General features: G+C 36.1%; 5 protein-coding genes across 5 annotated transcripts in view; 4 read left to right on the forward strand and 1 right to left on the reverse strand.

The window, feature by feature from the left end:
- The first annotated feature begins 722 nt into the window (after positions 1-722).
- On the forward strand, positions 723-3,743 carry LOC111792527 (trafficking protein particle complex subunit 2-like protein). Its single transcript, XM_023674045.1, has 5 exons — positions 723-851; positions 955-1,051; positions 1,236-1,314; positions 1,454-1,535; positions 3,402-3,743. The coding sequence occupies exons 1-5, from the start codon at positions 819-821 to the stop codon at positions 3,540-3,542; spliced, it is 432 nt and encodes a 143-aa protein (XP_023529813.1). The 5' UTR covers positions 723-818; the 3' UTR covers positions 3,543-3,743.
- Positions 3,744-4,533: 790 nt separating this feature from the next.
- On the reverse strand, positions 4,534-7,956 carry LOC111792442 (probable 26S proteasome non-ATPase regulatory subunit 3). The gene is made up of 9 exons (XM_023673905.1): positions 7,932-7,956; positions 7,673-7,756; positions 7,394-7,584; positions 7,101-7,229; positions 6,879-7,015; positions 6,675-6,729; positions 6,483-6,593; positions 5,565-5,804; positions 4,534-5,381 (listed from the first exon to the last, which is right to left on the reverse strand). The coding sequence occupies exons 2-9, from the start codon at positions 7,743-7,745 to the stop codon at positions 4,854-4,856; spliced, it is 1,464 nt and encodes a 487-aa protein (XP_023529673.1). The 5' UTR covers positions 7,746-7,756; positions 7,932-7,956; the 3' UTR covers positions 4,534-4,853.
- A 1,278-nt stretch (positions 7,957-9,234) lies between these two features.
- Positions 9,235-10,872, forward strand: LOC111792519. The gene is made up of 6 exons (XM_023674037.1): positions 9,235-9,309; positions 9,844-9,907; positions 10,003-10,100; positions 10,179-10,321; positions 10,401-10,482; positions 10,656-10,872. Exons 2-6 carry the CDS (start codon positions 9,871-9,873, stop codon positions 10,767-10,769), a joined length of 474 nt encoding a protein of 157 aa, XP_023529805.1. The 5' UTR covers positions 9,235-9,309; positions 9,844-9,870; the 3' UTR covers positions 10,770-10,872.
- A 5,063-nt stretch (positions 10,873-15,935) lies between these two features.
- On the forward strand, positions 15,936-20,689 carry LOC111792458 (probable protein phosphatase 2C 60). Its single transcript, XM_023673945.1, has 4 exons — positions 15,936-17,112; positions 17,390-17,757; positions 18,924-19,160; positions 20,129-20,689. The coding sequence occupies exons 1-4, from the start codon at positions 16,800-16,802 to the stop codon at positions 20,384-20,386; spliced, it is 1,176 nt and encodes a 391-aa protein (XP_023529713.1). The 5' UTR covers positions 15,936-16,799; the 3' UTR covers positions 20,387-20,689.
- Positions 20,690-22,352: 1,663 nt separating this feature from the next.
- LOC111792441 (V-type proton ATPase subunit B 2-like) overlaps positions 22,353-22,712 on the forward strand; it is a 5,168-nt gene continuing 4,808 nt past the window's right edge. The window contains 1 exon segment of the mRNA XM_023673904.1: positions 22,353-22,450. The gene's annotated coding sequence lies outside the window, so the exon portion shown is untranslated.

Below are 22,712 nucleotides of genomic sequence, written 5' to 3' on the forward strand. Positions count from 1 at the left end.
TTATTACCGATAATATATAAAGGTTAAAAGTCTTACCGTTACTTTTAAAATTTTATGGATATTTTTTAAATATGTATTAATGATAAATATATATTTTAACTTCTAAAAAATTTGAGCGATATTACGTTTCTAAAGTTGAAGGATATTTTTGAAACAAAGTATAACGGTTATCATTCAAATCTAATAATAGGGTCGACTATGATGACTTGACATTCCTCTGATAATTTGCAATTTATATGATTCAGTCCATTCAATTTGAGTATAACTCAGTAGATAAGACACTTAGTACAATCCGAAATTTAATAGTTTTGTCTAGTCTATAAAATAAATGCTAAATTACTAATTTGTCCTTCAACTTACGAGGTTATATCTATTTGTCTACTTAAATTCTCGTACTTCCAATTTTGTGTCAAATACTTCAAATCATAAAAAAAACTATTTCGTATATTAAAATTTTAATTTGTGTCTAATAAATCCCTAAACTTTTTGAATTTTGTGAACGGTTGTTCATTTATTTTGATATTTAAAAAAAGAATTCACTAAAATTAGATATAAAATTTAAAGTTTAGGATTCCAATTATATCTAATTAATTAGTTTATTTTTAAAAATATTTCAATAGGTTAGAAAGAAAATATTAAAAATTTATTAAATAAAATTATTAATATAAGGGTAAGATGGTCATTTTCTTAATGGAGAATTTTCTTTTGTACCCCTTTTAAAAGATCCGAGCTTCTTCGTGGTATCGCAACCGGAATTTCGCATTTGCCCAAGTTTTGGCCCAATCCAGGAGAAGAAAACCGACCGGTCACCGCCGAAAATGATCGTCTGCGTCGCCGTCGTCGGCCACCAGGTGCGACCTCCATGATTACCGTATTTTATGGAACTGAAAGGAATTTCATATATGTTTATATAAATAGATTTGTGATCGTTTTCCAATTCGGCCGAGCTAACAGAACAACCCCCTTTACATTCAAAGCTTCACGGAGGCCGATGATGCTCTCAAGCTTCATCACATCGTTCACTGTTCGCTGGATGTCGTCGATGAGCGAGGTATGTTTATCTTGCTTACCTTTGTGTTTTGTTTCTCGGAGTTTGATATTTCACGAAGTTGAAGAACGATTGGATCTAGGAATTGCGCCTGGTGTTTTACTCAACTACTAGGATTTATGATTTGGACTTGTTTTTGTGATGATTTCAATTCTTTCTTCTGTTATGTTTGTGGTTTTGCTGCCAGTGAACAATCCGAGAAAATCTGGACCGACCTTGAATGAGACCTTTCTCGGTCTTCTTTATCCGACTGAAAATTACAAAGTGTGAGTGTAATTGTTTCTGTGGATATTACAAATTAGTGAGAGTTGTTTCATGTTCATATAGGTAGGATCAGAACTAGTCTTATTTCTACTTCAATTGGAGTGGACCTTTAATGATCTGTACGATTGAAATCATTTCCAGGTATGGCTACTTGACTAATACCAAAGTGAAGTTCATTATGGTGACCACAGATCTGGATGTCAGAGATGCCGATGTGAGAAATGTGAGTACCATTGTGAGTTTGCAATTGTCTACAGCAGTATAGATCTTTAATTTTCACTTGCGAACTCTCACTGTTAGGTTAATCTGAGTTTTGAAGATGAAAATTTTCAGAGTGTTTTCTATTTGTGAAGATTTTAGTGTTGCAAACACTTAATGAGGGCCTCCTATTATTCAGTTATCTTGTGGAGTTTTTCTTTCAATGATATAGAGCAACCTTTCCCATGGAAGCTGTTTTAGAAGTGATGTGAACATGATATATTCATGTTGAGGAGTCCTATAAAAATGTTTATACTTCCTTCATGGCCAGCTGAAACCCGAAGAAACAAGAACTTGTATTGATAACAAAAGGACAGCCACAAATTTTAGCCCCAAAAAATCCTCTATAACTAACAGTATCTTAGAAGATCCGTTGGTTCCTTTCCTTCCTTGTGAACCGACCCAAAGAAGTTCTGTCGCTGTAGGACACCACAAATTTTAGCTTCTTATGCTCAAAAAACACATGCCCTTAATCTCCAGATACTCCTCATAGTAATAGAAGATATGAAGATAAGAGTTTCTGTCAAGATGCTAACGGTGCACACCCTAATTCACCATGTTCAGTGTCTTCAGATTCTATCTCTTAACGATAAAAGTGACCACAGGGTCGCTATTTTAGTAAGGTACTTGTATGTACATGACATTCTAGAGAGGCATACTATTTTAAATATTTATTCTCTCCTCACAAGTCAGCTGAAACCAGAATTGATGTCCATTGAAATCTTAAATAAGCTTCCTTAAAATTTTTGTGTTAAAACACTTCTGGGTACAAAATATAGCAGCATGGTATCAGATTAATGTGCAATCCTTGATTCTTTGTTTTGGTATAAGAATCCATTATTACCAATATGAACATAACTCAACTAGTTAAAACTAAAACATATATCCCTGACAAAAAAAGACAGAGGTTCGAATATCTACCTACGTATTATTGAACTCCAAAATATAGGAATGCCCATTATCTCTTATCATATGCACTATCAGTTGATAGTTCAAGTTGCTTGATTGTATTTTTGAAAACTCGTGCTTTCGTAGGGAGATTTAGTTCTTGAATTTGAAAAGTCTGAGTTTGATAGTTACGAAGTCTAGTGTAGCATTTGGATGGAGTTTAAGAAATTTGAGCTTTTGTATGCCTTGTTTTGGTCTGTGGGTTGATATAAGCTTACGTAGTTCATGAAGTTTGGTTAACTTTGTAGTTCGAGATAGGTAAACACATAATAATTAGGCTCAACAGTTTTATTCCAGGTCAATACAAATTCGAGAAATAGCTATACCACTTTGTTGTCGCAATTGATTGACCTTCTTTCTGTTGGAGAAGAGAACGAAACATGCTTTATAAGGGTGTGGAAACCTCTCCCTAGCAGACACATTTTAAGACTATGAGATTGATGGTGGTACGTAACAGCCAAAGCGGATAGTATCTGCTAGCGGTGAGCTTGGGCTGTTTTTAAATGGTTTTAGCCAGACACTTGGGCAGTGTGCCAGCGAGGACGCTGGGCCCCAAGGGGGGTAGATTTTGAGAATCCCACGTTGGTTGGAGAGGGGAACAAAACATTCTTTATATAAGGGCGTGGAAACCTCTCCCTAGTAGACGCTTTTTAAAATCGTGGGGCTGATGACAATACGTAACAGACCAAAGCAAACAATATCTGCTAGCGGTGGGCTTGAGTTGTTACACTTCACTTATAGTGTCTATTGTAAACCATTTCTTTTTGAAAAAGAATTCTAGATTTAGTAAATTGTGGATTCTGCCTTGCTTATTTACACATTATGTTACTTACATGAAGCTTCTTAATATGACATCTGACGCATTCTTCAAATTTGTGTCCAGTTCTTCCGGAGATTCCATGCTGCATACGTGGATGCAGTTTCAAACCCATTCCACGTACCAGGTAAGAAAATTACTTCCAAAACTTTTGCTGAAAGTGTGAGTACCATAGTCAAGTCGTTTGGGTTCAGTTCAGCTATTTGAGTGACCAACCAGGAAACCACTGTCTGTAGCCATCGACAGCCATAGTTCATTACTCATCTTTCTGGTTTTTATTGATTTTATTTGAAAATATTCGACCCGAATTGTACTAAGAAAGATGGAACAAACAGGTGTGGTCTTTTTCTAGCTTTTTCTCAAACAATTCAACCTTTTTTTTCAATGATATTCACTGTTTCCATTTTATGCTCGTTTCCCATGACTGAATTCTGTTTTGAGGTGCAATTTTCTTCATATAAAATGCAAGATTGAAAGGTGAGATTGAAGGGGTCATTGGCTTATGTTCTTAATAAATATGTATATTTGTGTTTAGAGGTGCAGTTTTCTTCATATATGTTAGTTTATCTATTCGTTCGTGTTTTAAACGATTTCTCATTTAAGATCGTATATATTTGGTCTATATACTTTTAAGAAAATCTTGTAAATGCCATTTTGTGACATTCACTACATACTTTTATTTATTTGAAATTAGTATGTCACATAGTTCTTAATAATAAAAGCTTTCAATTTTGTGCCACAAAATGCTTGTGTATGTTTGAAATTAATTTGCTACATAATCCTTAACAACAAAATTAGAAACTTTTCTTTCTAAAATAAAGAAATAAATAAAAGATACAACATATATGCTTCTTACGTNCTTTTAAAATGTAGCCAACCTTGCAACGAAGTAAAAGTTCTATTCTTTATTAGGTTCGAATCAAGCATGGGATTTCCTTCTAAGAATCGTATACAAGAATCTTGTCTTGTATGGTTCAAACAAAAACACTAAAATATTTCTCATAATAAATACGTGTAATAAAACGTTTCAATCTTCTTCATGCTAAGACGATCGTTCATATTTATGTTTGGAATTTATGTAACTATTTGGAATTTATGTAACTAGTTCACGAGTCTAGAAAACCCATGATTTCAAATACAAGCACAAGTTTGATTTTGTGCTTATTAAATGTTGATGGTTAGATCCTCGACCCTATAATTCTTAAAAGTCGACACGACTGGCGACCATCCACATTGCACAAATGCAAACCAAAGGCTCCCATAAGTATCAACTACATAGTCTTCAACAAGATGAAATTCAACAGCTAACGTTACTCTTTAGAAGAGTAGCACTAAGGAAGATATCTCAAAATACGTTCTGTGAATGAAACTGCAGACATATTACAAACACATCTGATTCATGACAAAATGGAAGGGTAAGATAAGTTTGAGCCAATGCATCAAAAGCTCTCTGGCCAGCATACCTGGATGAAACTGTGTATCTGATTAGGGCACCGACGGCGAGAAATGTATCGAGTTTCACATCGGATCGGTTAAAAAGTCGTCATCGTCTCCTTCAGCTATGTTCTTAGCAAGTTCTTTCTCCTGCTGCCGTCTTTCTCTCCTTTCCTCAGCACTTTCTTTTTCTTTCTGGGAGTTTGATGGAAACCTGAGAGCACGAACTGCATCATTATGCATATTCAGGCAGAATGCAATCCTAGAGTTCAAGGCAATTTGAGGTTCATTGGTAGAGTAGATATCTCCAGTTTCCTTGGATACCATCCATCCATTCGCATGATCAACAGTGGCGTCGATTGCTCCATCTCGAATGGACTTGGTGACGATATTCTCGGCATCAGCAATAGGATTTTCAGAGTTCAGTCTCAACTTTTTAGCAACATCAGCCAGAGAAATGCGCGAATATGATAAGCTAATGTTGTGAATCCCAGTTCTAATTACATTATGTCGCAGCCTCACGATCAAGTTGTTGGTCCGATCTGAGCTGAAAGTACAAGAGAACTTCTCGGCAACCGTTTTGAAACGCTCCAAGTCACCAATTCTCACAGCCTGAAAAACGAGCATCGTTTAGACTGGAATCCAGTAGCCCTTATCTCAACTTATTCACAAGGGAGTTCACTATAATAGGTTAAGAAGGGTTTCCTACATCACATTGTTATCAGGAAATGAAGTAATCTTAAACTTAATGGAAGAAATAACAGGAAAGTGTAAAATTTGACCAACAAAACCTACATTTGTTAGTTCAAAGTATGGCCTCAGAGCTATCTCCATGCCTTTCTGCGTGAAAACAGTCCTCTCAGGGATTTCTCCCAACAACAAACGAACAATGATAGCCCATTTGTTACATTGCACTCGAAAACCACGAGCTGCAGTTGGAGCTTTCCGAGCAGCCTGTAGAAGAGACTCCTTTGCATCTGTATATTCCAATTGAATGGTCCTGATCTTGCCAAGGTAAAACAGGTACCTACAGAACTGTATGAGAAATCAATCATTATGTGATATATAGCTAAAAATTCTTAGCAAAACATCACTACAAATACAAAGTATAGACATTCTGAACAAATGCAATTGTTCTTGAACTTCAAAAGCTTTGTCAAATTAGCAATTTCAAAGCTTCTTGTAACAGCTCAAGTCCACCGCTAGCAGATCTTTTCTGTTTCAGCCCGTTACGTATTGCCGTTAGCCTCATGGTTTAAAACGCGTCTACTAGGGAGACGTTTCCACACCCTTATAAGGAATGTTCATTCCCCTCTCCAACCAATGTGTGATCTCACAATCCACCCCCTTTGAGGGCCAGCGTCCTCATTGGAACACCGTTCAGTGTCTGTCTCTGATACCATTTGTAACAACCCAAGCCCACCGATATTGTCCGTTTTGGCCTCTTACGTATCGCCGACAACCTCACAATTTTTAAAATACGTCTACTAAGGAGTGGTTTTCACACCCTTATAAGGAATGTTTCGTTCCCTCTCCAATCAAGGTGGGATCTGACACTCATCGTCTAAACTATTCAAAGGATAGCTAGGTATTCAGGTAATATCTGTTACAAGCATTTCTACTAGGAAGAATGCTACATCTCAGGGAAGTTCTTTAGGTCCACAGGTACTACAAATAAAAACAAATGCAAAAAACTAAAGCGCTTAAACTTGCCTGCTGATTTGAGTGAGCTTCAAATCGAGGTGCCTTGGACCTCAACTTCTCTGCTTGATCATAAAGATTGTAGTGCAGGTAATTGAAAAGCAGTAGGTTAAGAAGGGTTTCCTACACGACATTGTTATCAATATATAAGGCACCATAATATGGTCAATGTGATGTACACTGACAGGAAGCGAAGAAAACTACCTGACCCAATTCGTCGTGGCGTAAGGTCGCGGTGCGATGCAGGGCTAGGAGATTACTGTCAATCAAAGTTGTCCATGTTACCAAATTAATATCAATACATAACAAAGAAAATCATTTGATTTCACATTGATCCTCACTTCTCCTACCAGAATCATTCAAAATTAACTAACATATCTCTAATAAAATCTTAAATTATAAACCTACCCTCTTATTTCAGCAAGGTTACCAGTGAGTTGGTAGCTAAGTGAGTAATAGGAATAGAGTCTAGACGCTAGCACATCAACCGTTCTCCTATTCAGGTTCTTCAGTCGGGCAATGCTTGCTGAAGCACAAGCCACAGCCTGAAATTTCCAGCAAGCTTTTAGGAGTCATGATCACAGTTTAAGAAAAATGGAACAAACCTATATAGTTTTGATTAAACATCACCTCATCATATTTCTTCTGATCAATCAGAAATATTAGCACAATCAAATAGCAGAATATCTCAATCTCAGGTAAGGGGAGTTTTACAGCTGCCGGCTCTGCCGAGTCAATTTCCATTTCGCAGTCATCCTCCTATGCAATTGTTGAAATTTTTTAACACTCAGAACACTAGCACCATGAAACAAAAACTAATTTGATCGTAGTCATACCATCTCAAAGACAGAGAGATCTAGTTATGTAGCATTTTACGCAAGTTTAGCATAGGGAATTGCATAATGCTTTAAATTTTGAATTACCTTCGGAATAAATGACGATAGCTTCGTGTGTACGTCGGATCCTGGCGGGAGAGCAAAATTCAGGAATGAAAAAAGAACAGATGCTTTCAATCTCCGCCTTAACGCCATAGTCAGACGAATAGCTCGAAAAATCCGCCGGACTTCCCGGGCATAACCGCCGGCTTCAATGAGCGACACAATCTCTTTCAAATCTGATTGAAAGGAATCGTTAACAAATGTCAAAACCAAGTCCTCTAGGATTTCAACAAACCATAACAAAACGCATATAACATTTCTTACGTTGTAAAGTTGAAGGAGAAGTTGAAGAAGAAACAGAAGCAGGAAGCTCCTTCATCTCAGCGTCTTGCATCATCTTCGCAAATGCTGCATGAAATCCAAGAACTACACAACTAAGCCGACAAAAATTGTAATGGAGAAACAAAAGGAAGAAACTAGATCATCAACAGTGCAAAGAAATCCAGAGATTTTGCTGTATGAAGCGATGGGAAATGGAAGAAGGAGGTTGCTAAAGCGATCGGAGATAGAACAAGGAGGTTACCTCCTAAGCAAGACAAGCCCACTGAAAGTGAGAAGAAAAGTAATATTATGGATTTTTATATATAATTTATTTATAATATGTAAAGTTTTAAAAGTACGGCTTAATTAATAAAAATATTCATAAACTTTTTAATTTACCTAAATATATAATACACCTAAAATAAATAAATAAATAAATAAATAAATAAATAAATAAATATATATATTTTGTATTATCTTGAATGAGAGTGATTCTTCTTCACCTCGCTCGTACCCCTGAACCTCTATGACCGGAACCGAAGACATGCTCCTAGCTTGCGGAGCTACATACCAGAAAAAGAAAAAGAATCAGCGAGTCCATGGGTATTTGAACCCGAGTATCCGAGAAAATGGGGATGAATCTTCCAACAAGATACGCATAGATCAATCGAAATCCTGCTTTGGTGGGCTTCCCTCAAGCATCCTCCTCGGGGAAGCGATTCCCGTAGTAGCGGCGAGTGGAGGTCATCCTGGGATTTCTATTAAGTAATTTCATTTGAATGAATTCCAACGGGAAAAAGAAAGGAAGGTTCTTCCTCGATAAAGCAATTCCATTGCCTGAACCTATTCTATCGTCTGAAAGAGGTAGGATTCCCTTAGAAATTCTTCGATTTTCTTCCGGAGTGAAGGAGCGAAGCAATGAGACTGATAGGTGAAGGTCAAGTAGTATCGATTTAGTCTTATTCATGTTGAACTTCATTTAAAAAATATCCTCGAACTTTTAACAGTATTTCAAAAATACCTTTGAACTTTAAAAAATTTCATTAATATCTTTCGACTTTTAAAAAAATATTGTCCAAAATTAAATTAATAGTGAGAGTATTTATTGATTTTTTTTTAATTTATACATGTGGAAGAAATGTATTTTTTTTTATTAATTTAGCCTTTAAAAAATAAAAAATAATATCAAATTTTCCTATAAATTTTTAATTTAATTAAATTAAACTTAGAAATGTAATAAAAAATTTATCTTATATTTAATTCATCCATAAATTTGAAGAAAAAGTAGCTTAAAAATAGTTGAAATTTAGATAATTACAACAAATAGAAATTATCCGTTAAAAATTATTTAAAATTAATATTAAAAAAAAAAAAAAGGCCAAAACTTTAATTGAGCGTTGAATGGGAGGCCCGTGGACAACTCTAAAAACGACGTCGCTTTGGGACTTAAACTTGAACAGACGGTGTCGTTTTGTCCCGTCTTCCAACAGGCCCAACTATACTGCGTACATTTTCATTGTTCATTCTAAAGGCGCGCTCATTGTAGTTGCCAGTCTACGAGAAGCCTGAAATTTTCGAGGTGCGCATTTCTTCATGAATCTTCATCCTTATTCGAATTCAGAGTTCAGATTACATTACATGTATGATTCATTGCTTATTTAAATCCCCTTTAGTCGAGGTTCTGTTGCTTTGCCGCCAATGGTTGCTGACCTTGTTGAAGCTCCTATAGTTTCGTCTTTCAAAATTTCAATTGTTGTGTTTTTCGTGCAATATGCAAGAAATGTTCGATCATGAGAGGATGTTAAGATTGAAAATTCCGGGGCAGAGAATTAGTTTGGATTGTTATTGAAGTTTCTTCCGATACCCTGCAATGCACTGGTTGTGTTTGTTAAAATGTCTAGCTGAACTAGTACTCGCTAATCTTCCATTCTTTCTTTTGGGTTGTGTCTGCTATAGCGTTTTTTTTCCGCTGTCTTTAATTTTGCTGTTATTTGGTTGCTGTTCTTGATGCCTTTGGAGCTTAGCTTATTCAATGAAACAATTAAGCTGTTTTATTGAGTTTTGAGCAACTGGGAAGTCTTGTAATTACTCGTATGTAAGTATGTTTGTTTGTTTGTTTGTTTCACATTGAGTTTGTTAATGGATCAGTAGTAAGCATTTTTCTCTTGTTGCAGTGGGCGTTATTAAACTCTTGCTCTAGGATGGTGATCGCTTCTGCACTTGGGGCTAATCATATTGGTTAGTCCTTTTTTCTCTCGGAATATATCTTCATTACTGTGAAAACATTGAGCTTGCTTAATCTTTCTCCCATTTTCTTGTTCTTAAATCTATAGGAATGGCTTCTCTTCCTCATTCGAATCGACCATTTCACGTTCGTTACAACACAGCCAGATTCAACAAGGCCAACATCTTTCAGGGACTGCCCACAAGGGTACTTTTATCATTTGAGACTTTTGAATTTGATTGCTCTTACAATCTGCTCATTTCAATTCTGGGTTTGTTACTTTAGATTTCCAGAAGGAGTGGACATCTCTATGCTGATCGAATGGGCTTTAACCATGCTGCATCTGGAAGAGATAATCAGCAACTGAGGTTTAATGATGAATTGCCTCCTGAACCCTTCTTCTTGGGTATAATTAAAGAAACCGTTTGGTAATCTTTCACAACTCTTTCTCCCGTCCTTGTGAATTTTGGATCATTATGTCCAGGATTGTTTTGTTTTGAACCACAGGGGATTGAGATCATTGTTCATATTTCTGGCCGAGCAGCCCAGTCAACTGAAGTACATTGAGTGGCCTAGCTTCCAAAGCACGGTATGGAGGCGAGATTAGTATGTTAAATAGTGCATTATAGGAGATTCATATATGATGAAATACTTATGTTATGATGGAAATTCACTGAATATTCTTTCTGAACTTTGGTGTTTATTCTTAATTCATCCAATTTAGTGCGTAAAATTTTCACTTTTTCTCTCTTGTTGGTGCAGCTAAAGACTGCTACATTTGCTCTTGTCCTCGTTGCACTGTTGATTGTAGCACTCTCATCAGTGGACTCGGTGCTCAGCTACATTTTAACTTTCATTCTCAGAAGGACCTCATAATGAATTCTGGTACTTCTCACTTCTTGTTACAAAATACTCTCAGAAGCTAAACTTTTCTTTGCTGTTTTTAAATCGCTGGTTGAGAATGAGCGTTCTTGGTGTATATTAATGTTGTTGGAGATGTTTATGTTAGGAATCACGACTCTCCACAATGGTATGATATTGTCCACTTTGAGCATAAGCTCTCGTGGCTTTGCTTTGGGCTTCCCCAAAAGGCCTCATACCAATGGAGATAGTATTCCTCACTCACTTATAAACCCATGATCATTCCCTAAGTTAGCCAAAGTGGGACTCACTCCCAATAATCCTCAACAGTTTATACTAGCGTGTCTATGAAATCATGCCGTAAGGAAAGTATAGAGAATATTGTCTTCCATGATTCTCGCATTTGAATACAATTACGACCGTCCCCATACATAAAATTTGGACTGTCCAAAGTGATTGCCATACACTTCCGTGTAATAAAAGACATAATTTGTCATCCCCTTCCCTTTTCTTCCCCTGTTGAGTTTCTTGAAGACTCCTAAACTAGAAGGGTGTTTTATTGAAACTAGGTCATCTCGCCCTTTTCGTTCATCAGTGCTACAGTTTTCTTTCCAAGGAGTATGGGCCACAGGGAACACGTAGCGTAGGGATGTCGAATTCACACTATCTGAACTCCTACTACGTCTTCAACTTCCATCGAGCTCACCAATAGACACCCTGCATCTCTTCCCCGTGATCTCCAACCTTCAGAAAAACACACTTCTAAATACCCATCACATACTCCAATCTGAGTATGAGTATGCCTTCTTACTCTCAGTTGTAAATGAGACAGGACCCAACTAAATTGTATTTCGTAGTCGAGAACCACATGACACTTTATAACGGCCTAAGCTTATCACTAGTAGATATTGTCATCTTTGGGTTTTCCGTTTCGGACTTCCCTTCAAGGTTTTTAAAATGCGTCTATTAAAAAGAGGTTTTCACACCCTTATAAAGAATGTTTCGTTCTCCTCCCCAACTGATATGGGATCTCACAATCCACCGCCCTTCACGGCCCAGCATCCTTGCTGGTACACCACCTTGTGTCCACCTCCCTTTGGGACTCAGTCTCCTCGCTGGCACATCGCCTGATGTCTGGCTCTGATACCGTGATATTGTCCTCTTTGGATTTTCCCTTTCTTCCCCTCAAGGTTTTTAAAATGCATCTACTAGGAAGAAGTTTCCACACTCTTATAAAGAATGCTTCGTTCTCTTCCCCAACCGATATGGGATCTCACAATCCACCCCCATTTGGCACCCAGCATCTTGGCTGGTACACCACCTCGTGTCCACCCCCTATAGATCAGTCTCCTTGCCGGCACATCGCCTAATGTCTGGCTTTAATTTCATTTGTAATGGCCCAAGCCTACCGCTAGCAGATATTGTCCTCTTTAGATTTTTTTTCCTTTTCAAGCTTCCCTTCAAAGTTTTTAACCGGAAGAGGCTTACACACCCTTATGAATAATGCTTTGTTCTTCTTCTCAACCGATATAAGATCTCACACACTTGAACATATCCTAGAACCGTTACCTGACCAGATTTGTTAAAGTAGATCTAAAATGACCTTGAAGTCTTTCCATTCCAATGGACCTAGAAGTTACTGTTTTGCAATGTATCGCCATTACAAGTGCTATTATTATTCAATATGTTCTCTCCAGGAACTGTATTGTGGCTACACAATCAAACTTCTTTTTGTTGAAACAAAAAATTTTACTCCACAAAATGACCATACAAGTGATTACAAGGATTCCTCCAATTTGGCCATGTTATTGTTTGATACAATCACAATCATCTATTATTGATACATACTTAGCTTACTGTAATATATCAATTTAAACACGAACGATCATATCTGCCTCAAAATAACAATTGATTTATCTTTTGTATAGACTTTTCAAATGAGTAAAAGATATTTATTTCTATCCATATGATTGAACTAAGATACATTGTACACGACCAACACGAAGATTCTCTACATACCTAGACTTGTGGTCAAAGCTCATCAATGACCAAGCAATGAAAGATACATCACAACTAACCTACACGATCCACGCATGTTCTAGTGGAGGCTATAAACATTCATCCTATGTTTGACTACTCTTCGATTATGATGTTTCTTAGCTCATATCATATTTGTGTCAAAAACCCTTAAATCGTCCTTTGTATTACATAATAGTTATTCAAACTTTTAAACGTTAATATCACATATGATACATATGGTTTAAATTAAAACACGATCATGAAAATTGCATGAGAGAGAGATGGAAGACGCCAAGTTTCAACTTTGAATACTTGTACGCATCTTCTCTTCCAAGTAATGAGGCCAATTAAACAAATACGACCATTTGACTTTGCCTCCAAATATTTTACTCTCTTCAAATGTATGCGTAGATGCCACCTCCCTCATGATGTATTTTTCTCCCGACAACAATAGGTTCGAGATTATAACATATGAACTAGTTAAACTTTGTGACCTAAATATAATTGGTACGTTACCTAACTAAGGGGAATATCATAGGTATATAAGTAAGAGACGCGGTCTTCATTAGTATGAGATTTTTTTGAGAAACCAAAAGCAAAATCACTCGAGATTATGTTCAAAGTAAACAATATCATATCATTATAGAAGGTCGTTGTTCCTATCAATCTTAACCCAGAGATTAAAGATTCAAATTCTAAAAAAATAATTGGAATATGTTTGACAAATCTTTAAAACGAAACTAAACTTCGATATATATAGACGCTATTGGAAGATAATATATTCGAAAAATAAATACTAAATCAAAATTTTAATTATTTATTAAAGTATCTCATTCTAAATATTGTAAATTCAAAAATTCCCCCCTATTTTTTAATAAAATATATTCTAAATTAAATTATAGCAATTATTTTATTCTTTTTTTTAATATATTATTTAATTCAATATAATTTTTTAAAAATATTTTTTGGATTCCACTTGAAAAACTTTATAGTATAATAAATAAAATAAGATACCATATATCGTATATCATTATAAATCACTACTTAAATATATATTATAAGCTTTTTTTAATAGAAAATATATATTTTAAGTTGATGTATGTGTGTGGACTGTTTAATGTGTTCATCATTTGACTCATTATTATTATTTTTTTCAGTCTTATTTAATAATTACTGAAAATATTTTTAATGTAGTTCAATAATTATTGAAAATATTAATATTTTTTTGTCATATTTTAAATTTAAATATAGATATTACATAAATGGTTCTATCGAAAATATTATAATATCATTTGTCTAGTATTATTAATATCTTTTGGTCTTATTTATTAATTATTAAAAACAATTTTAAATAAATAAATATATTATTTTAAAATTAAAGATGGGTATTATATACGAAAATTTCAATATAAATCGTTATTTTCTTAATTAAAAAATAAATTAAACCTTCGATGTGTTCTTATTTCTGCCTCACATTGTTCATGTCTTTTTCATATTTGACTGTATTTAATTTAATATATTATGGGAAAATAAATTAATAATTTTAAAAATGACACATTTTTCAAACATTTTATTTATTTAATTTTTAATTTTTAAAATAATTAAAAACGTCCTCAATTTTTTTTATTTTTTTATAAAAAATATCTATTTTTTTTTTAAAACTTTATCTGTGATTAATATATTCTTAATTTATATTTAAAATAATAATAAATATATGTTCGATAGTGTCTTAACATTTTTAATTATTTTTTTTTATTTTTATTCCACTCAAAATCAAAATTAAAAGTTTAAAAATTTATTGTAATTTTTTTAAAATTAAGGGCCGATTGAAAATTTAAATAGTTTAATTATTTTAAATATTTAAAAGAATTTTCAAATAAAATAAAATAAGAAAGCTCGAAACCCAAATATTTAAAATAAATAAATTCGAGAATTTCTCGCTCGAATAAATCAATTATTTTTTATCCATATAACATATTAATTCACGAACAAAACGTTTTTATTTTTCTTGCGGAGAGTCGGGGAACATTATAAAATAAAAGTCTTCAATATTTGGTATACCAAACAATATGATACCTTGAAAATTTAATTCGTACCTCTAGCTATAAAACTTTAATGTATATTTGTGGGGTAAGAAAATGATAAATATTTTAACCATATGGTATTGTTACAGGTCCTTTAATTATTCGTGCAAGATTCATTGACCCACTTTTGTGGTTGGTTTATATTCTCTCACGTTTTTTTCGAATTAAATTTAAAAAACGTCATAGGAAATGAAAATATTTTCAATTTTCAGTAAAAAAAATAAAATACGGACGTTGATATTATATCAGAACTTTAATTGACAGATATATCGATATTAAATGAATATATTTTTTTAAAATTTATAAATCAATAATTATCGTGATCCTTCTTATTCAAATGTGGGTACGATTCATTCATGTACCTCTCATTTATTCGGTATCACCAGTAATTAGAGAAGGGTAAGATTTAACTTCTTTTCATACAATTTTTTTGCTTTAACCCTAATAGTAAAATCCTCGGTAATTCTTTAGTCAAATATCAGTGCATGTAGGAATCTAAAGTTGTATGAAATCAATGAATCAGAAAACTGACTAACAGTGGTTCGATGACGGGCTGGTCCCTGTGGATTGTACGCTTCTAAATAACTATTTCTTCGTTTAATTCACATTTTTCATGTTGAGTTATTTATGTTCATCTTTGAATGATTTGAGATTCTACGTCGTACTAGCTTGTGGGCACCATAGACTCGATAATAGACTGATTGACTCAATAGTGGCTCGATGATGGGCTGGTCCTTGCGGATTGTACACTTCTAAATGACTATTTCTTCGTTTAGTTCACGTTTTTTCATGTTAAATTATTTATGTTAATCTTTGAATGATTTGAGATTCTACATCGTACTAGCTTGTGGGCACCATAGACTCGAGAATAGACCGATTGACTTAGTCTTCAGCTTCTCTACTTGTCTCAAAATTTGATAACTAGGGTTTTTGGAATTAAAAAAAATAAAAAATAAAAAAAATAAAAAATAAAATAAAATAAAATAAATATATATATATTTTGAGCCGTCGAGTTGGGACGTTATACAAAAATGGCTCTACCAAACGCGTCTGTGTGCTGACTGTTAACTAGGGACCCTCGGTTGGGTAGCCTCAAAGGTTATCTCTAGTCACTCTTAAACGGGGTCCGCCCGCTTTCCTCCGTCTTCCCCCAACCCTCACTCTTCGGCTAGGCCTGCCTTTCCGCCTCCATTTCAGCCACACCCATCTTCTTCTTCTTCTTCTTCTTCTTCTTCTTCTTCATTAAATTCCATCGACCAGCAACAAAGAAACCAGAACCCACTTAGATCTCCCTCTATATAACCTCTGCAATTCATCCCTTTTCTCAGATCTCCCCCACTTTACTTCATCTCTACTGTACTTGAACTTCTTCGCCCCTTTGCTCGATTCCTTCCATTTTGGCTTAGCTTTTGACTGATTCTGCTGATTCGTGTTAATATTGGGGGTTTGGATTGGTTGCTGTTTTCCTTTTGAATTTGATTCGTTTATGGGTCTAATTTGTTGAATGCGAATTGGTAGACTTGGTTTTTGATTTTGATAAAGTTTCTTCTGACCAATCCGCTTAAGAATCTGGTTTCGGAAGTGGGTTTGGCTTTGACTACTATTTTGCTTCCGAAACTTCTTTGATCTTTTCGCCTTTTGACTTCGATTTCTTTACTTGTTTCTCTTTTTCGCTGTGTTCATTGTTTGCGGCTGCTGATTTTCCTAGAAACAGCGAGGGGTTTTGGAAAATATCTGCTAGAACTCGATTGTTGTGATTAGCGGATGAGGAATAAAGAATGAGAAGTCATTTAGTTCTACGGTAGTGTTTTTATTAATGCATTATCTACGTTGTGTTTGACTGAGCAAAGCCTTTTGTAATTGGGAATTCTGGGTTGTATTAAAATCACTTGGAGGGTGATTTTTCATTTAGATGTGGAGGATTCTTTAGATGAAATGAGGGATGTTATCGGAGTTGATGAACTTATTGAGGGCCTGTTTTGGGCCAAGCTCCGATCGGTCTGCAGCGGGCAATATCAGGGGGCGACAGGACGGGTTGTTGTGGTACAAAGATAGTGGACACCATTTGAATGGTGAGTACTCAATGTCTGTAGTTCAGGCCAACAATTTGCTTGAAGATCAGAGTCAGATTGAGTCAGGCAGTTTGAGCTCAGATGAGTCTGGTCCCTTTGGGACCTTTGTTGGTGTGTATGATGGCCATGGAGGCCCCGAGACGTCTCGGTATATCTGTGATCATCTCTTCCAGCATCTCAAGAGTGAGACATCTACTTTCTTCATGAATTCATAACTCAGAATTTTCTTATTTCAGCTTCATATTTTCTGTTCGTTCTTATTTGATCATGGAGTGAGTGAGGGGAAATAAACTAGTTTGTGGTTCATTTATGTATATTCCCTGATTTGTTCTTGAAAATTTTCGATTAATGTCTGTTTGTGAGTACACTACTTCATATCTGATTAAGGAATGTTTGTCTGTGATAGTTTTTCGGATGGATCATCATTCATATATGCTGGTTTTGTCGATGTTTCATGTAGGATTTACTTCCGAGCAAGATTCGATGTCTGCGGATGTAATACGCAAGGCATTCCAAGCGACTGAAGACGGTTTTCTTTCTATAGTCCGAAGACAATGGTCGACGAATCCACAAATTGCAGCTGTTGGTTCATGCTGTCTAGTTGGTGTAATATGTAATGGGACTCTCTATATTGCAAATCTAGGTGATTCTCGTGCCGTTTTGGGTAGAATGGTGAAGGCAACCGGTGATGTTATAGCCATTCAGTTATCGACGGAGCATAATGTTGCTAACGAGTCTGTGCGGCAAGAGCTGCAATCTTTGCACCCCGAAGACTCGCAAATTGTGGTTTTAAAGCATAATGTTTGGCGCGTAAAGGGCATAATACAGGTTAGTTAGTACTGATCTTCGAATGTCTCTAGTATGCTGTTAGTAATTGATTGATTGGATTTGTAGCTGCGTTTCCTTTGGCCTGTTATATATTGTCGTCAGCCTCACGGTTTTTAAAACGCGTCTTCTATGAAGAGGGTCTAGCCCTACTCTGATTAGTGCCTCGCACCGTTGGGTGACTGATGAGATCCCACATTCGTTAAAGAGGGGAACAAAACATTCCGTATAAGGGTGTGAAAACCTCTCTCTAGCCAGATGCGTTTTAAAACTATGAGGCTGACGGTGATACGTAACGGGCTGAAATGGACAATATCTACTGGCGGCGAGCTTATCCTGTTACACTTTTCATGAATAAACTTATAGAAGGAGAGTTGATAATGCTTATTCCTATAAGGATCAAACTGCCTTCTGAAAGTTCAATCTTCAAAAGTTAACTGGATTTAGACTTTAGCATTGTTAGTCCTTTGCATTGAATGATGTCAATCGTCATCGTGGTTAGTTAGTTACGGGAGAAAATAGACATAGCATGTAACAGCCCAAGCCCACCACCAGCAGATATTGTATGCTTTGACCCGTTAAGTATTGTCGTCAGCCTCATGGTTTTAAAACGCGTCTGCTAGGGAGAGGTTTCCACACCCTTTATAAACAATGTTTTGTTCCCCTCTCCAACTGATGTGGGATCTCACAATCCACTCCCCTTTAGGGCCTAGCGTCCTCACTGACACACCGCCCGATGTCTGGCTCTGATACCATTTGTAACATCCCAAGCCCACTGCTAGCAGATATTGCCCACTTTGACCTGTTACGTATCGCCCTCAGCCTCACAGTTGTAAAACGCGTCTGCTAGGGTGAGGTTTCCACACCATTTATAAGAAATGTTTCGTTTCTCTCTCAAACGAACGTAGGATCTCACATAGCACCTCAATCTTCCATTTTGGAGAAATTAGAATGTCAAAAGAGAGGCTTTTTCATCTCTTTCTTTATCTGTTGTATTCTGGAAGTCTGAAGAACTTTAGAGACAAATGAATGTGGCTGTTTTGATCATTAAGCGCTATACAACATTTCTCGTAATTCATCGACATATGTCTCGAGAACTTACGTTCATGTCCAGGTTATGGTTTGAGTTCAATATGAAATTTTAATCTTCAGAGGTTTTACTGTTACAGATTTCCAGATCTATAGGCGATGTCTACTTGAAAAAAGCTGAGTTCAACAGAGAACCTCTGTATTCAAAGTTTCGAGTTCGCGAACCCTTCAATAAGCCGATTTTGAGCTCCGAACCAGCCATTTCTGAGACCCAGTTGAAGCCAGATGATCAATTTATCATATTTGCATCAGATGGGTTGTGGGAGCACCTTACCAATCAGGAAGCCGTCAATATTGTTCATAAGCATTCTCAAAGTGTGAGATTTCTATCTAAATTTTTACAGTTTCACCACCTTTCCATTAAACAATATTATACGTACTTTCTTCCCTATGCTCATGCAGAGAATTAGAGTTCAACCATGCTTAAATTTACTTTGTTTTCTGTATTATTACTCTATTACTCTTCTTTTTTACATAAGTAGCCTTCCGTGCTCGTCGATTGTGGTTTGAGAAGGGAACGGAACATTCCTTTTAAGGGTGTGGAAACCTCTCCCTAGTAGACGTGTTTTAAAACCATGAGGGGAAGCTCGGAAGGGAAAGCCCAAAGAGGACAATATTTGCTAGTAGCGGGCTTAGGCTGTTACAAATGGTATCAGAGTCAGTCACTGGACGGTGTGCCAGTGAGGACACTGGACCCCAAGTGGGGTGGATTGTGAGATCCCACTTTGTTTGGAGAGGGGAACGAAACATTCTTTATAAGGGTGTGGAAACCTCTCCCTAGCATACGCGTTTTTAAACCTTAAGGGGAAATCTGAAAGGGAAAGCCCAAAAAGGACCATATCTGTTAGTGGTGGGCTTGAGCTGTTACAAATGATATTAGAGCTAGTCATTGGACGGTGTGCCAGCGAGGATCCTGGGCCCGCAAGAGAGTGGATCGTAAGATCCCACATTGGTTGGAGAGGGGAACGAAGCATTCCTGGTGTGGAAACCTCTCTAGTAGACGCGTTTTAAAACCTTGAGGGAAAGCCTAAAGAGGACAATATCTTTTAGCGGTGGGCTTGGACTGTTAAAGCTCTTTTCATCTTTTTTGTTTATAAATATGCACGAACTGATTCTGAGATTCACATTTATCGCTCGTTTTTTGCCTCCTATTTTCATTCTCATTTGCCTATCTTGTGGTAAAAGTTGCCTTCCAATACCCACCATTACATCCTTTTCCCATCATGTCATTACATGTTTGACCATTTTAGGGGTAACAGTAGAACACATGCCATTACTTTTTCAGGGAAGCGCACGAAGACTCGTCAAAGCTGCTCTTCAAATAGCTGCAAAGAAGAGAGAAATGAGATACTCAGACTTGAAGAAGATCGACCGTGGCGTTCGTCGCCATTTCCACGACGACATCACCGTGGTGGTTGTGTTTCTCGATTCAAATCTACTCTTCAGAGCCAGCTCCACAAAGAGCTCGAGTGTCTCACTCCGAGGAGGTGGAGTCAACAACTGGCTCCCTAACTCTTTAGCACCCGTCCCTACGCCAACGTAGAACCCGGAAATCCCCGATCGGAAGGGGCATTGGTATGGAGTTTCTGCTGTATTTCCCCCCCTATGTGAATACTAAGTTAATTAGCCTCATCCATCAAAGCTCTCAACTGTGAACCTTGTAATGTAAAACTCTTATGTATCTCTGCCTGTTCCCACCCCTTTTGCCCTTCTTCCTTCCACTTGAAGAAAATTCACTGAACTTTTGTAACTATCCTTCTATTTGAAAGACCTTAGTTTTGAATAACTTCCATGTAAACCCATATCATGTTCTTAACAGGAAATCATCACTGCCTCTATTGTTTCAGCCTTGGGAACCGTCCCGAATCTCGACCTAGGGGTTTTTGGTATTGTTCGGCCGAGGTAACTATGTAAATTCAACTATCACGAGAAGATGAAAGCTTTATTACTGTTTCTAAGGTTAGATCGGTTGTCTATCCCCATGTTTTCCTATGTAGGCATGATGTTACGGTCATGTTTGTCCAAGATATGTTGCTTGTGGCTGCGTGTCGGATGTCTTGATCATATTTGTTCAGGGCGTGTTATTACTCCTTTTATTGCTTTCCTGTGTAGTTAGGTCTTTATTATTCCTTTCGCGTCAATACAGGAATGTAGGGTCGTTCAAACATGTTGTTTGTGGTCGTGTGTTGGATGTGTCGGTCATACTTGTCTAGGGTGTGTTGTCACCACTTTTATTGCTTTTATGTGTAGTTCGGTTTTTATTATTCTTTTCACGTTTATGCGGGGTGTATGATCATTTTCCAAAATCATGACTACACCTGCTAGGCTAAAATTCCCCAAAATGTACTGTAGGGTATGTGACTAGTTGTCAACTCTTTTTATCTGGGTTATATGCTATCAATGCTGAAGTTGTTGCTTATTCAAACGATTTTCTCGCTCACGTTTAATAAAACATTTATGTCAAACGAGACTCAAAATCGATCATACGTCAAGAAAGTCAGCAAAGTTCGATTTTTATACAGTTGACTTGTTCGCCAGGTTAGAACAAATATTTCACAATCATTGTTTCGTTGCTACAAAAGTACAATTGTGAACACTTGGAGAATGTTCGAGAATGATTAAATTGGACCGTGTCGTAGGAGAGTGTCTAGAGCCATCATGCGTCAAATTCGACTTCCAAACCCTGGACATCGAGCGGTAATTACATGTAACATCAGCTAAAAATTAGAAGTTCGAATCCTTCAACTTTCAATATTATGAATCTATAAAGACGTTTCCTTCACAGAAGAACAACCGAGCCATTAAAAAGTTACAGATTTGAATCTCGAGCTTTCGAGAAAAAAAAAGACCTTTGAATCTACAAACCAAGTGCCAACAAAAACAATGGGGCTATATGGAGCCAAGAGAGAGAGAGAGAGGGAGAGAGAAAAGGGGAATATTCTCAAATTGCCCCTGGCCAACGTGCACCCATGCAGATCACGATGTTGAGATAAACACATACATCTTTCAATACAGATAATGAAGCGGGTCCCTCCTTAGAGGGCATTTTCGTCATTTCCACCCTCTCCAAAAGTATATGAAAAAATTCCCCACCATCTGTAATTCGTGGACCAATAATTTCCCGCCACGTCACAACGGACAAATTTTACCTTCTCAAATAAACTCTACGCAAGAATCTCTTTCTTAATATTATCATTACCACCTTTTTTAAAAAAAAATTAATTACCAAATAATTATTTTAATTCCAAAATTTATTTTAATTCTTAGAATTTATTTTTTTATACTCTAAATAAATATTAAATTATACTTAATTTAATAAAAATAAGTTAAAAATTTTGAAATTATATTATATTCTATTTTTTAATGAAAAATATTGTTATTATTTTTTAAAATTATGTAATTTTAAGAGGTATTGAAAGTATAATTAAAAATATTTAAAAATGATAATTTAAAATTTAATAAATAATTAAGGAGTGAAATTTAGTTTCTTCTATTAAAAATAATAACATTTGTAGTCCATCAGATCCCAGTTTACATCTTCTTGCTGCTGTCCTCATTTCTCCTCGCCCTCGGTTCCGCTATCAGATCAGGAGAGCGAAAGCAACAGGTTTGAATCTTCGTCTTCTCTTCCAGATCCGTCATGGATTCAGGAAGTTTCTTAATCCTTGTTTCGATCGCTTCGGATTCTCGTTTTCGTTTGGAATTTGTATTTATTTGCCTCTTCAGGGCTGTAGTTGTTGCATACGTTTGATTGATCCGAACTTTGGTTTTTCCTTGGCGTCGGGATTGTAGCCATTTGATTTCGAGGGGAGTTCTGTGTGTTTTTTTTTTTTTTTTTTTTTTTTTTTTTTTTTTTTTTTTTTTTTTTT

This window comes from Cucurbita pepo, chromosome LG04 (genome assembly GCF_002806865.2).
Source record: "Cucurbita pepo subsp. pepo cultivar mu-cu-16 chromosome LG04, ASM280686v2, whole genome shotgun sequence".
NCBI lineage: Eukaryota > Viridiplantae > Streptophyta > Magnoliopsida > Cucurbitales > Cucurbitaceae > Cucurbita > Cucurbita pepo.

Coding starts and splice junctions, on each gene's coding strand:
- LOC111792527 (XM_023674045.1), top strand. CDS start 819: ATGATCGTCTGCGTCGCCGTCGTCGGCCACCAG. Junction 1,052..1,235: donor GGATGTCGTCGATGAGCGAG/GTATGTTTATCT, acceptor TTTTGCTGCCAG/TGAACAATCCGAGAAAATCT. Junction 1,536..3,401: donor GAGATGCCGATGTGAGAAAT/GTGAGTACCATT, acceptor ATTTGTGTCCAG/TTCTTCCGGAGATTCCATGC.
- LOC111792442 (XM_023673905.1), bottom strand. CDS start 7,745: ATGATGCAAGACGCTGAGATGAAGGAGCTTCCTGCTTCTGTTTCTTCT. Junction 7,230..7,393: donor TATCGTCATTTATTCCGAAG/GTAATTCAAAAT, acceptor ACAATTGCATAG/GAGGATGACTGCGAAATGGA. Junction 5,805..6,482: donor AAGCTCACTCAAATCAGCAG/GCAAGTTTAAGC, acceptor TTTCTCATACAG/TTCTGTAGGTACCTGTTTTA.
- LOC111792519 (XM_023674037.1), top strand. CDS start 9,871: ATGGTGATCGCTTCTGCACTTGGGGCTAATCATATTG. Junction 9,908..10,002: donor ACTTGGGGCTAATCATATTG/GTTAGTCCTTTT, acceptor TTAAATCTATAG/GAATGGCTTCTCTTCCTCAT. Junction 10,101..10,178: donor TTCAGGGACTGCCCACAAGG/GTACTTTTATCA, acceptor TTGTTACTTTAG/ATTTCCAGAAGGAGTGGACA.
- LOC111792458 (XM_023673945.1), top strand. CDS start 16,800: ATGTTATCGGAGTTGATGAACTTATTGAGGGCCTGTTTTGGGCCAAGC. Junction 17,113..17,389: donor TCTCTTCCAGCATCTCAAGA/GTGAGACATCTA, acceptor TGTTTCATGTAG/GATTTACTTCCGAGCAAGAT. Junction 19,161..20,128: donor TTCATAAGCATTCTCAAAGT/GTGAGATTTCTA, acceptor TTACTTTTTCAG/GGAAGCGCACGAAGACTCGT.